This window comes from Acomys minous (genome assembly GCF_964271855.1).
Source record: "Acomys minous genome assembly, chromosome: 9".
NCBI lineage: Eukaryota > Metazoa > Chordata > Mammalia > Rodentia > Muridae > Acomys > Acomys minous.
In genome coordinates this window covers 37,393,440-37,406,460 of record NC_140490.1, presented here as the reverse complement: position 1 = coordinate 37,406,460, position 13,021 = coordinate 37,393,440, and the positions used below count along the sequence as shown (strand labels likewise).

General features: G+C 46.5%; 1 protein-coding gene across 2 annotated transcripts in view; it reads right to left on the bottom strand.

The window, feature by feature from the left end:
- KLHL3 (kelch like family member 3) overlaps positions 1-13,021 on the bottom strand; it is a 136,560-nt gene that overhangs the window by 92,939 nt on the left and 30,600 nt on the right. For both annotated transcript variants that reach the window (XM_084794555.1, XM_084794554.1), the window contains one exon: positions 8,850-8,969. In XM_084794555.1, coding sequence (XP_084650681.1) covers positions 8,850-8,887 — 38 coding nt within the window. In that variant the 5' untranslated portion in view covers positions 8,888-8,969. The remainder of the gene's footprint in view (positions 1-8,849; positions 8,970-13,021) is intronic.

The window sequence follows — 13,021 nt, the reverse complement described above, 5'->3', positions numbered from 1 at the left end:
AACAGAGAGCCAGGTAGTGGTGGCACATGCCTTTAATTCCAGCACTTGGGAGGCAGAGGCAGGCGGATCTCTGTGAGTTCAAGGGCAACCTGGTCTACAAAGTGAGTCCAGGATAGCTAAGGCTATACAGAGAAACCTCATCTCAAAAAAAAAAAAAAAAGTAACATAGGCCTTAGGACAGTAGTTCTCAACCTGTGGGTCGTGACCCCCTTTGGCAAACCTCTATCTCCAAAAGTATTTACATTATGATTCATAATAGTAGCAAAATTACAGTTATGGGGTTAGAGAGATGGCTCATCAGTTAAGAGCACTGTCTACTCTTCCAGAGGTCCTGAGTTCAATTCCCAGCAACCACATGGTGGTTCATGCCCATCTAAAATGAAATCTGGTGCCCTCTTCTTGTGTGAGAGCATACATCAGGCAGAATACTGAATATGTAATAAATCAATCAATCAAAAAAATAATTTTATGGTTGTGGGGATACCACAACATGAGAACCTGTATTAAAAGGACTCAGCTTCAGGAAGGTTGAGAATCACTGCTTTAGGGTATAGGTCAGTGCAGGAGTGCCTGCCTAGCATTTGCAAGATTCTGGGCTTAGTCTCCAGCACCCAAAAAAAGAAAAAAATGGATTTTTGAATACCTTAAGGAGCCACAAGGCCATGCCAATCCAAGAACTTTTCAATCAGCCTTAAAGTTCTTCCCTCACCTATTGTTGGTGTAATAGCGTTTGCTGAGTTGGAGATGCCAAGTGCTTTTCTAAGCACTTTTCTCCAGACACGATGTCATCTAATCCTCTCTATAACTAACTCCCTGAGGTAAGGCTAATGGTTATGCCTGCATCCTACAGTGAGGAAACTGAGGCCCAGAGAAATCAATGTTTCTCAAAGGCACACAGGAATGTGGAGATGGGATTTCAAGGCAAGGAAGTGAGTCCCCAAGCCCCTTCTAGGGTACCCTGATCATCACCAGTCTCTTCCTTAATGTGCCAGCAACAGGAGCGGAGGCAACAAAGACAAGAGCATCTCAGCTATGCTCTGATCATAGTTTGGTCATGTCCGGCTTCTACGTGAGGGTGTTGGAATCAGTGAGTCTGTCCTGGCCGACAGACAGAAGAGAAGCTATTCACTTGCTATCTCTGGAGCAACACATTTAGTCACTGTCAACTACCTATGTACTGTTTCCATTTCTCTTAGAGAAACAGAATCATAAAGCCTGCAGCAGCACGACCTTCAGATGCACACGCTGGCCTGCGACATTTGGCCTCTGAAACCCAAAGGAGGGAAGAGATGTTCAAACCAGAAGGTCGAATCCTGAACACAGCTCTCTAGACTGTACATACAAACCCCCAAAGTCTCCCAAGGCTTCATCACTGGCTGGCACTTAGGATGAGAAAAGACAAGGAGAAAAGCCCGTGGTGGGGTTTCTGGGACGGGTAAGACCTTGATCAACTAGGAAGTCAAGACCATTAGAATCTCATTCTGCAGCACACAGCACAAACAGAGACAGAGCTGATTCTGCTCTAACAAGCCACAAGAACGTGAGCAAATAAGTTCCCACCGTTTTCTTGACTGCCCTATCTGGGACAAACATTGTGGGGCCCCGTTTTGAGGCCACTTTGGATAAAACAGTGAAACTCTTGTGTAAAACAGACTATTTTTTAAACATCAAAAATAGCAAGAACAAACCTCCCTCCCCCCACCAAAAAAAAAAAAAACCAATATGATACTAACATAAAAACAGCTATTATAATGGTATTTCAGTTCTCACCTTGATGAGACCTAGGACAGCCTAGGAGATGGCTGTAGGCATGCCTAAGGCAGTTATCTTGATTAGGTTAATTGAGATGGAAAACCCTGCCCACTGTGGGTGGCAGCATTCCCTAGGTTGGGATTCTAGACTATGTAATAAGGAGAAAGTGAGATGAACACAAACATTCATTGCTCCCTAATTCTTGACTGTGAATACAATGGTGACCATCTGCCTGGAGCTCCTGCAGTTGTGACCTCCCCAACACTGACAGGCCAAAACCTCAAACTGTGAACCCAAATAGACCCTACGGCCTTCAAGTTGCTGTTGTCAGAGTACTTGATCATAGCAATGGAACAGTAACTAAGACAGCTACTCAGACCAACAGGAAGAAGTAAGAAGCCCATAAAATTTGTTACATTTTAATGTATTTTATGACATTTATGATCAATTAACTTATGAGAGGGTGCACATTTGTGCATATATGTACATGTGTGTACAGGTACACATACGTGTGTACACATGCATGTGGAGGCCTGAGATCAATATCAGGTATCTTCTTTAGTCGTTCCCCACCTTACCTTTGAATTGTATGACATTTATTCGTTTTGCTGTGGAGGACATGCCATGGCAAGCGTGTGTGTGTGTGTGTGTGTGTGTGTGTGTGTGTGTGTGTGTGTGCGCGCACGTGCAGGTCAAAGAGCAAATGACTGGAATCAATTCTCTCTTTCCACCATAACAGTCCCAGAGATTAAACCCAGGTCATCAAGTTCGGCAACAAATGCTGTTACCCACTGAGCCATCTTGTGAGCCTTCCACCTCATTTTGAGACGAGGCCACATACTGAAGCTGGAACTCACCACCAGTTGGTTAGGCTGCCTTGCTCCAGGGGTCCGTCTCTAGGCTGCCTTGCTCCAGGGTCTGTCTCTAGGCTGCCTTGCTCCAGGGGTCCATCTCTAGGCTGCCTTGCTCCAGGGGTCCGTCTCTAGGCTGCCTTGCTCCAGGGGTCTGTCTCCACCCACAACACCCTCAGCTGCTGTACCTGGCTTTTTCCTGGGTACTGACGATCTGAACTCAGTTCCCTGTGCATAGCGAGCACTTTACCCAGTTCCCTGTGCATGACAAGCACTTTACCCAATGAGCCATCGCCCCAGCCCCCTTAATCAACTTTTTACATGTGTGGCATGACCAGCCAGCTGCGAAATAATAGTCTTTTCAACAAATAATGACAGGGTACCTGGATATAAGCACACAGTTGAATGGAATCGGATCACTACCTCATGCCATATACAAAAAGTGCTTCAAAATAAACCTAAATGTAAGAGTCAAAAATAGCAACCTTTTGGAAGAAAACATAGGGAAATCGTGATTTCAAACAAAGCACTGGCCCCATAGCCATCACACCAAAAGTATAAATAACAAGAGAAAGGAATGCTAAATTAGATGCCCATGTTTAAAACATTTGCACTGTAAAGGATTTCCAATCCATAGAATGATTTTTTTTGTCAAAACATTTATATGAAAATGGGCATGTCTCTAGAATATAAAGCCAACTCTAACTTACATCTGAGCAATCAGCAGAACAATAACCTAATTTGAAAACGGAGACAAGGTATTTCCAACACATCTTACGAAGCAAGGCAGCAAAATGGCCAACAACCACAGGAAACAAGGCCCACAGCTGTCAGAGACACTCAGAAACATCAGTGGTCACCTCACCCACCCTGCAGCACCCACCACCAACAACATCACATTTAACGACAAACATCAGAGAGGAACTGGAGAAACTGGAAAAGAGCAACCCCACCCCACGCCCACCCCACCCCACCCCACCCCCACCCCTATGTCCATACCCAAGAAATGAAGACGCATGTCCCTGAGGACTGAGAGCTTGAGTGCAAGCAGTGCCCCACTACAGACAAAAGGCAAGTGTCTTATCTGGCCGGGATGAAATGCCACTGTCCAGTTAAAAGGAATGAAATGCTGAGGTGTGTACAGCACGCGTGAACTGCAAATCAGGACATAGGGCTGTGTGGCCCCAAGCACTTCAGAGATGGAGGCAGAGGAGAGTTTAACCTCGGCTACGAAAGTCAAAAACTCAAAAATAGGACTGGAATATATCTTAATTTGTAAAGTGTTTGCTTTAGAAGCCCATGTCCTCAATATCCGGAACCCATGCTTAAAAAAAGTTAGCTGTGGAGAAATGTCTGCAAGCCCAAGCACATCTCTGGGGCCCGCGGGCCAGCTGGCCTAGCCTACCAGGTGAGTTCCGGGTCACTGAGAGACCTTGTCTCAAAAAGAACTGAATGACACCTGAGGAACGACACTGAAGTTGTCTTTTGGCCTCTGAATGCACATACATACATGTGTGTGTGTGCCTTACACACTTGTGTGTGAGCACTCATACACACACACACACACACCAAAATCCAAAAAACAAACACACAAACAAGATAGAAACATTATATTAACTGACAGAGAGCAGACACAGAAGAACACACATTGTATAAATAACTAAATATAGACAAAGGTAGGCTGGGGAGACAAAGGAGGAAGCAGGATAAAGACAGGGGGCATGATGCAGAGGAAGCAGGCAAGTACCAAAGTACTCAGGCTTGCTCTTGGGAAAGATGAAACTATTCTAGCACTGACTGTGGTTGGGTGACTTGTTGATGCCTCTAATCGCGCTCTTTAAGCAGGTGAATTGTACAGCATATTAGTCATCTCCTCATAAAGCTGGTACCAAAAGGAAAACAGAAAGCAGCCTGCTCATATGGTTCATCCCTACTGATGAGCTCATAGTACCCGGCACCTAGAAACACAGCTGGGCAGAAGACGGCTTATCAGCCAGCAGACTGGCAGCCTGAGTCCAGTGCCACAGAGGTGTCCTCCGGTCTCCACAAACACTGCAGCATGGGCACCCAGGTCACACACACACACACACACACACACACGCACGCACGCACGCACGCACGCACGCACACGCACGCACATATGCACAAATAATTCTTTTTTTTTTTTTTTGTGAGACAGTGTTTCTGTGTGTAGCCTTCGCTGTCCTGGACTTGCTTTGTAGATCAGGCTGGCCTAGAACTCACGGAGATCCACCTGCCTCTGCCTCCCTGAGTGCTGGGATTAAAGGTGTGCACCACTAGGCCTGGCTCAAATAATAATTTTTAAGAAGGCATAGAACTGTTTGTAGCAGCACAGTGGGTAGTGAAAACCAACAAGGGGCAAGGGTGCAGCTCAGCGAAATAATGCATGCTTAGCAAGTACAACCAACCTTCAGCAGAGAGAAAGAGAGAATTCTAAACACTGGCCAGTCGTTCTGTCCTTCCTGCTCCCCTCTTTCAGACCTGGTCAGGGTGTGCTCTGAGAAGGACTTGTCTCTACCACCTGCTGGTCTCTAGGTCAGGAGCCACAGTCACTAGAGCTGTGCCACCCAAAAGTGGCTCAGCCAGAACCAAGAGCTGAAATGCACAGGAGGGGCGGGGCTTAGTGGTTGCCATGCCAACAGCTCATTCTCTACCACAGAAGTAAAAACAATAGGAAACTCAGGAGTTGTGTGATTCATAAATTGCAAAGGGCATGTGTGCTCGAGCTAAAATAGCTCAAAAGTGAAAGGGGGTGGGGGGTTGGGGGGCGCAGAGACAATGTGAGGAACGAGCCCAGACCCCTGAGTCTCTGGAGGAGTTCATTAGCTTCATGGCAGCACAGCAAAGCCTGCCTACCTCTCTCCACTAGTCCATTACATCTCCCAGATCAATAACGGGAGTAACGCGGGCCTCCCTCCTCTGCCTCTCAATACCACGAGAACGCAGGCTTCCCTGAGGGGCAAAGCTTTGATTCTCTTACCCACTGCCCTACTCCAGCCACCGAACCCAGTGGCTCTCATATCGTCAAACTAACAGTGACAGACACTCAAGGGCCAGGCCTCAACAGCAGCTAAGGCATCGTTACCGTTCTCCTCCAGGCTGCTGAGATCTACTTTGTTGATCTGTAGGAGTTGACTCTATAGAAACTATCACTACAGGGCAAGCATTTTGAACAACTACAAGGCGTGTGCTAGCGCCATTCCGGGCACTTTATTCATTAGGCCTTTGACAATCCAGCAAGGACGGTACCATCATTGGCCTCCGGAGTGAATCAGGGAGATTAGGAAGGAAGTCGCCCAGGGCCCCACACACGGTTGGTGTGCACTGGAACCAGTACTGACACCAGAGTCTACGCTTGTGAGATGGACACGCTGAGGGAGAGGTAACCGCTGCGAGTGGGTTTTCATGCGCCGTGTTAGCTAATATCCATCAGCAGGGAACTGGCTCTCATTTTAAGTAAGCCAAAAGTGGAACGTGATTGACGTTAGTGAATAGTGATGTAGGAGGGGAAAAAAAAAAGTTCAGCAGCAGAACTAAAAAAAAAAAAAAAAAAAAAAGCCAAATCTGTAAATATGCTAAAGAAGAGAAAGTGGTTCCCCCAAAGATCTAGCCATAGGTACCACTAACAAAATTATATGTAACTTTTAAAAAATGTTTACCTTTATTTTTATTTTGTGAGTGTTTTGACTAGATGCATGCCTGTGCGCCGTGTACATGCAATGTCTGTGTATGCCAGGCAATGCAATCCCCTGGAGCTGGAATTGTAGATGGTTGTGAGCCACCAGATGGGTGCTGGGAACTGAACGCACATCCTCTGCAGGGGTGGCTAGTGCTCTAACCACTGAGCCACACCTGCGTGTGACTCTCTGACCGTCCACATTCCTCAGTACCCTGCTGCAGTGAAAACAGTCTGGAGAGGAAGAAAAAGACAGAGGGCAGGGGCAACTCCTGCCAAAACCTGGAATAAAAACTCCCCCCCCCCAGCCAAATATAAACAGTGTGATTCATTTGAACAAAACAGAAAGAGAAAGGGTAAGATTATTCTCTTAAATCTCAGCGAAGGACTGTGGTACCCAGACCTGCATCTCCCCCAAACACTGTATGTGAGAGCGTGTAAGTCAGGCGTGCGTGGGAAGTCTTCAGTCAGGCTGAGCAGAGAGTGAACATGCCCACGTGTGCTCTCAAGCCCATTTGAGTTTGAGTAAAAGACTCCGCTTTCCCACAGCACCTAGAAGGAGCTAGCCTTCCTCGGACGGACGTTGTGCCGAGCCCTCAAAGGAGAAGGAGCAGTAGGACTGTTGGGCGGAGTTAGGCCTGAGTCAAGCGGAAGCTCTTGGAGAAAGACACAAAGCCCAGCAAGCAACAGTGGTGCAGCCTGACGGCTAACTTGAAAGTGAGGGGGCGGTAGCAGCTGAGGGTGAGGCGGGAGGAGTGTGTGTCTGTTCAGAGGCCCCTGCCGGTGGCAAACTCAGGCCTAGTGAGAAAACCCACTCTCAAGGCTACATAATCGGTAGCCTAAGGCAGTAAATATGGAGCTCCGCCACCGGGATCTAGGACACCCCACAGAGATTCGTCAGTGACGCAAGATCCCATTCCACGGATGTGCCCTCCCCAGTGCCTAAGCTCCCAGACTTTCCAGGGAATCTGGCAGGAGACCTAACACAAATAGAACAACATGCCTTGTATGCTTTAATTTAATGTGTGTGTGTGAGTGTGTGTGTAAGAGTGTGTATGTGTGTGTGAAAGTGTGTGTATGAGTATGTGTGCATGTGTGAGAGAGTGTGTGTGTGTGTATGAGTGTGTGTGCATGTGTGAGAGTGTGTGTGTGTGTGTATGAGTGTGTGTGCATGTGTGAGAGTGTGTGTGTGTGTGTGTGCGTGTGCGTGTGCGTGTGCGTGTGTGTGTGCGTGTGCGTGTGCGTGTGCGTGTGTGTGTGTGTGTGTGTATAATACTGGACCTTGCAGAAAGAAGAAATGAGAAAATAAGCAGAGAATGAGAACCTCAGGACCGGCAAGCTGGCTCACAGGGAAAGGAGCCATGAAACATGAAGCTTCAAGTCTGACTTTAATCCCCAGAACCCACATGGGGAGAAAAGAAAAGGCTGGCTAAGAGCTGTCCTCTGATTCCCAGGTGCACCTGTGCGGGTATGCATGTATACATGCACACAAACAATGATAAATAAAGTTCAGAGGATGTTCTTAATCTAATAGAATGTCAGGTTAAGCGTGTTTAGTCCCCCATCTCAGCAAAAACTTCTCTCAGCCCTTTTCTCTGCCTAGAAGGCCCCTCCCTGCCCCCACTACCCTTTGTATTTTAACTCTTCTGTGTTCAATTATCACCTGCATCCCCAAAGTTCATTTCCACCTTTGTTTCTGTTTCACTCTTTAAAAAATAAATAAAACTGTGTTTTATATATACATACATATATATATACATATACATATACATATACATATACATATACAACCTGCCAGACGCCTGGTACATCCCTACTTCCTAGCACGCTTGCACCACAGGGCTATTCTTTCTGACCTTATGGCTGCCACGCACTCCTCCCAGGCCTGGCCAGCAGCTGAGATAGGAAGAAATGCCGCTCACTGGTCTGTAGAGGACAACACTTCCAGTGTCGGGGGACCCATCTTGCAGCACACTTGCTGAACGCGCACACCGGCCTCCCAAACAGCCAGCATGCCTTCACCGCTCAGCTCAGCGGGTGGGGTGCACTTTCACCTCAGGGTTTTCTTTACAGAGTTAACATACATTTCAAGAGAGGGGTATTATGCCAACTGTGTCACTCCCTCCCTGAGCCAGTCTCAGTCCAAGCAATGACAGAGGGAAGCCAAACAACATGTGCCGTCTACAATCTCCAGTCTGCACCTGGGTGTCAGCATTCAGTTATTCCAGTACCAGTTAGTTCTCAGATTTACCCACAGACCTGCTCTAACCACAAATGAATACCCCTTGTGATAAGCCACTGAATGTAGGCATTAAATACAGATGCACACACACACACACACACACACACACACGAATGCGTGTATACATGCACACAAAGGGAGAGGTTCCAGCCTCTACATCTGAAAGGGGAGTAGACGGAGAAGGAAGGAAAGCAAGGAGGAGTCAGAACTCAGTGGGTGCTGTGTCCCCCGCATCTATTCTCAGGCCCTGACCAAGCTCACCCCGCAGGTTCCATCTGAGAGGGCGCAGGAGGGTTAGGGGAAGTACCTTCGCAGCTCATTCATGACCTTGAAGGCCTTCCCCATGTGGGCGGGGTTGACCGTTACTGTCCTCTGGTTCTTCTCATCCTCCTCGGCCTGCACCGTGGGCTGAGGGCTCGGCTTGATGCTGTGAACGGAAAGAGGGAGGCGGGGAGATCACACATTAGTAAGCCCAGTTGTACATCTTCCACGAGCCACCCACAAGCTCAACTGTGTCAGCCTGCTCACTTCACCCGAGACACAGCAGTGAAGAGAACATTTCTGCCGGACCTTCCAGTGTGCAGTGCATTCCCGAGGAGGAAAGACGGCGCGCCAGCTCAGGGTCTTCCACCAAGCACTGTGGCTTTGTGAGGTCTTTGCTCTCCGCCCATTCTTCCCTCCCTCCCCCAAAAAGAAGTGGTTGAGGCACTCTAACACGCACTATGAAGGGATGTTGGTTTGCTTAGCACTTAATGGGGACTAATAAGTGACAGGTATCGTATGCCAGTTAATGGGAAAAATGACTGTAAACAAAGGCAAGTCCCCTGTCCCTCTGTCACAAAATTCAGAGTTCATTGAAGGAGAGAACCAAGTAATACTCAGACACCATATGTTAAGTATTATGATTCTACAGGAGCTACAGAAATGCAAGGGGTTAAGAAGAGGCCTGGCAGAAGGGTCTAAGTAACCAGACCAAAAATAATAAAAAATAAAAGCAGTGTCCCAGGTAACAGGAGCATCAGGCATAATGAAGTAAAGAGGGAAAGTACCAAGTGCATCCAAAGGAACCTAGAAGAGGACCAGAGAAGAAAATGTTACCTAGGAGACTTGTCCTCCTGGACTGCTGAAACAACAGGAACGTGCTTCTAACAGAAAGCAAATGAACGCTTCTAGAAAAACCACAGTGGCTGGAGTTTGGTGAAGAGGCACCCACATGTGAAAGCTTTCAGGAAACCCCAACTCCACTAAAGGCTGGGAGGTGGGGCTGGAGAGATGGCTGAGCAGAGATGAGAACTGGCTGCTCTTGCAGAGAGGACCTGAGTTCAACTCCTGGCACTCATATGGTGACTCACAACTGTCTGTAACTACAGTTCTAGAAGATCCAAACCCTTTCCTGGGCTCCACAGGCGCCACACACATACACGGTACACAGACACGCGTGCAGGCTAAACACTCCCCTACATAAAATAAAAGTTAGAATTTTAAAAGGAAAACTAGGAGTCTGCAATTGTCATAGACTGTGCGTCCTATGTAAACAGATGGACCCTACCACCCACTGCCTCACCACTTGTTCGTGCTGAAATCAAGCTATAAAACTTTTAAACATGTGGTCATGCCGCGGGAGCAGGAAGGAGGAACCAAAAGTGAACAAGGAAAAGAAGTTCTGCCCAGACAGGTGCCCTCCAAGGTCAGATCCAGAGCCTTGGAGAGAACTGTTCAGGTCAGACTCCACTCTGTGAGCTGAAAATGGAAATGCCCCGTCTGTGCACAGCTGAGAACCTACAGTCTATCCCCAGCGCTCCGCCCTTGAAGGTGGTCTCCTTGATTTCCCCGGTCAAGCGTCCTCCACCCGTGGCCACCTCACCTTGCAAACTGCTGGTGACAAAGATGTTTTATGAAGAGGATGTTCCAAAGGCCTGGGAGTCCTTAGAGATGTCACAGTAGGATTCATCACTATTTGAAATGCCAGACCCAGTTTGTCTGACCATAACGCACTCCTCCTCTGGCCCCCGCCCCTACTTTCATTTCAGCACGACAATGAGCTCCGGGGCTTTTTGGAGTCTTTGCACAAGGAAATCAACTAAAGAGAGGAAGACAAGTATCGAGATGCACAAAGACAATTCGAATTATGTATCCACGGGGGCTGGAGAGATGGCTCAGTGGTTAAGAGCACGGTCTCCTCTTCCAGAGGACCTGGGTTCAATTCCCAGCAACCACATGGCAGCTTACAACTGTCTGCAGCTCCAAGAGATGACAACCTCACACAGACATACATACAGGCTAAATATCAATGTACATAAAATAAAAATAAATAAGAAAAAAATTATGTATTCAAGGCTGCTCTTTCAGAGGACCTGGGTTTGGTTCCCTGCACCCATGTGGCAGGCATTTGTAACTCAAACCCAGGAGATCTGACACCCAGATGCATGCAAGTATGCGAAACACTCATATTAACAACAACAACAATAATAATAAATCTATATAATCTCTATAGTGAGAATTTTGGATTCTTCAAAACCACAGAAATGCTATGTATATATGTTTCATTTTAATCCCAGGTGTGAGATATGGGGCTGCTTTAGACTGTCCACAGCAGCTGACTATGATATTTGTCTTATGCTCTGCCAGGGGCATGGTTTTACCAGCAGAGGATAGTTTATACTTGGAAGTCTGGGGACTCCTCAAAGGGTATGAATGCCAGAGCCCCAAGAGAGACAGTGGCAGCTGCTGCCCCTGCTGCTGGTTGCTCCTGCTGCTGTTGCTGGTTGCTGGATTTCTAGCTGGTGGTTGGAGAGATATCATAAGATTAAACTGGACCCAAAGAATTCAACATCTCTAATCAGCAGGAAGTCGTCTAGTGATATCAGTGCAGCCTTTCCCCTCTAACTTTCCTTCTCTCCTACTTAGTGTTAGGGAATTGGAAAGGATAGGTATTGTGTAGGGAGGTAGAAAAAAGAACCCAATAAAGTAGCCAGAAAATGAGGTCAGAGAGAGGAAGCACCCAGTAAAAAGGAGAACTTTCCATTCCAATGCCAGAGGGCATTTCCTCCTTCCTAGTAAAGATTCAATCTTTTACTTTTGATATGCAAGACCTTCATTTATTAGATACTGAATTTTATCTCACAGTGTCAAACAGAAATCAAAAAATTCCCATGGGTTCTATTTATTGATTCTTTTTCTGCCCACTCCCTGCCATGCCACCTAGTTTGCAAAGCTTCAAATACATTGTGATCTAATTTTGTATTCTCTAGCCAATTGTATAGGTCAGTTTATACAAATACCACATTATTTCTGTAGCTTCATAATGTCTAAGGTCTGGCAGGTTAAGTCCTCAATTAGGTTTTTCTTGAGAATTCCTCGTGTTTTCTATCTATTCCCTTTATTCTCTCTACAAATTTTAGTATCAGCTTGTCACGTCCCATGAAACCCCTGATAGGCCTTTAATAAAAAACTGCATTGAATTTATAAATCAGTTATATTGAATCAATATCGTTTAATTATTTCTTTTTATCCATAAACATGGGTTATCCTCTATTTACTAAGGCCCTTTAAAATGGTGTGTGTGTGTGTGTGCGCGCGCCTGAGTGTACATATGCACAGCACATGCATGCAGGAGCCCTCAGAAGCCAGAAAAGGATTTCAGATCCCCAAGACTAGAGTTCCAGGTGCTATGAGCAGCTGTGCGAGCGCTGGACCTGAGCTCCAGGCCTCCGCGAGAGCAGTTAGCTACCGAGCCGTCTCTCCAGCTCCATATGGCCTTCTTAATGTCTCCTGCTTCTGTAGATTTATCCCACGATCTTAGGCAGGTTTGTTACATTTTGTCCTAAGTATATTACAGCTTTTCTTGTTATTTTATAATGCAAATTATCCTTTTAAAGGTATACTTCATAGTTGTTGGAATTTATGCAGTGCAATTACATTTACAATTGATATTCAGGCCAGCCTCCATACTAAATGATCTTACTGTATCAAAGTATTTGACCATTGATTCGATTAAATGTTCTTTGTAGATAAATTTTATATTATCCATGTATAATGCCAGAGATGATATTCTTTCTCTCTCTCTCTCTGTCTCTCTCCCTCTCTGTCTCTCTGTCTCTCTCTCTCTCTCTCTCTCTCTCTGTGTGTGTGTGTGTGTGTGTGTGTGTGTGTGTCTGTCTGTCTGTCTGTCTCAGGTGGCCTTCATATATATGATCCTTTTGCCTAACTCCCTGAAGAGATGGGATGATAGACCTGTGTCACCAAGCCTAGCTTCTATTTTTCTTTTTTATAATTGTATGCTTATGGGCATTTTGCCTGCATGTACATCTGCGTGCCACAGGTGTGTGGCTGGAGGCAAGAAGAGAGCATCTCATCCCCCAGAACTGAAGTTACAGATGGTTGTGAACTGTCACTCAGATGCTGGGAATCAAACCCCAGGTCAGAAGTGCAGCCCGTACTTTTAATTGCTGAGCCGTCCCTCCAGCCCCTTCAGTTGCC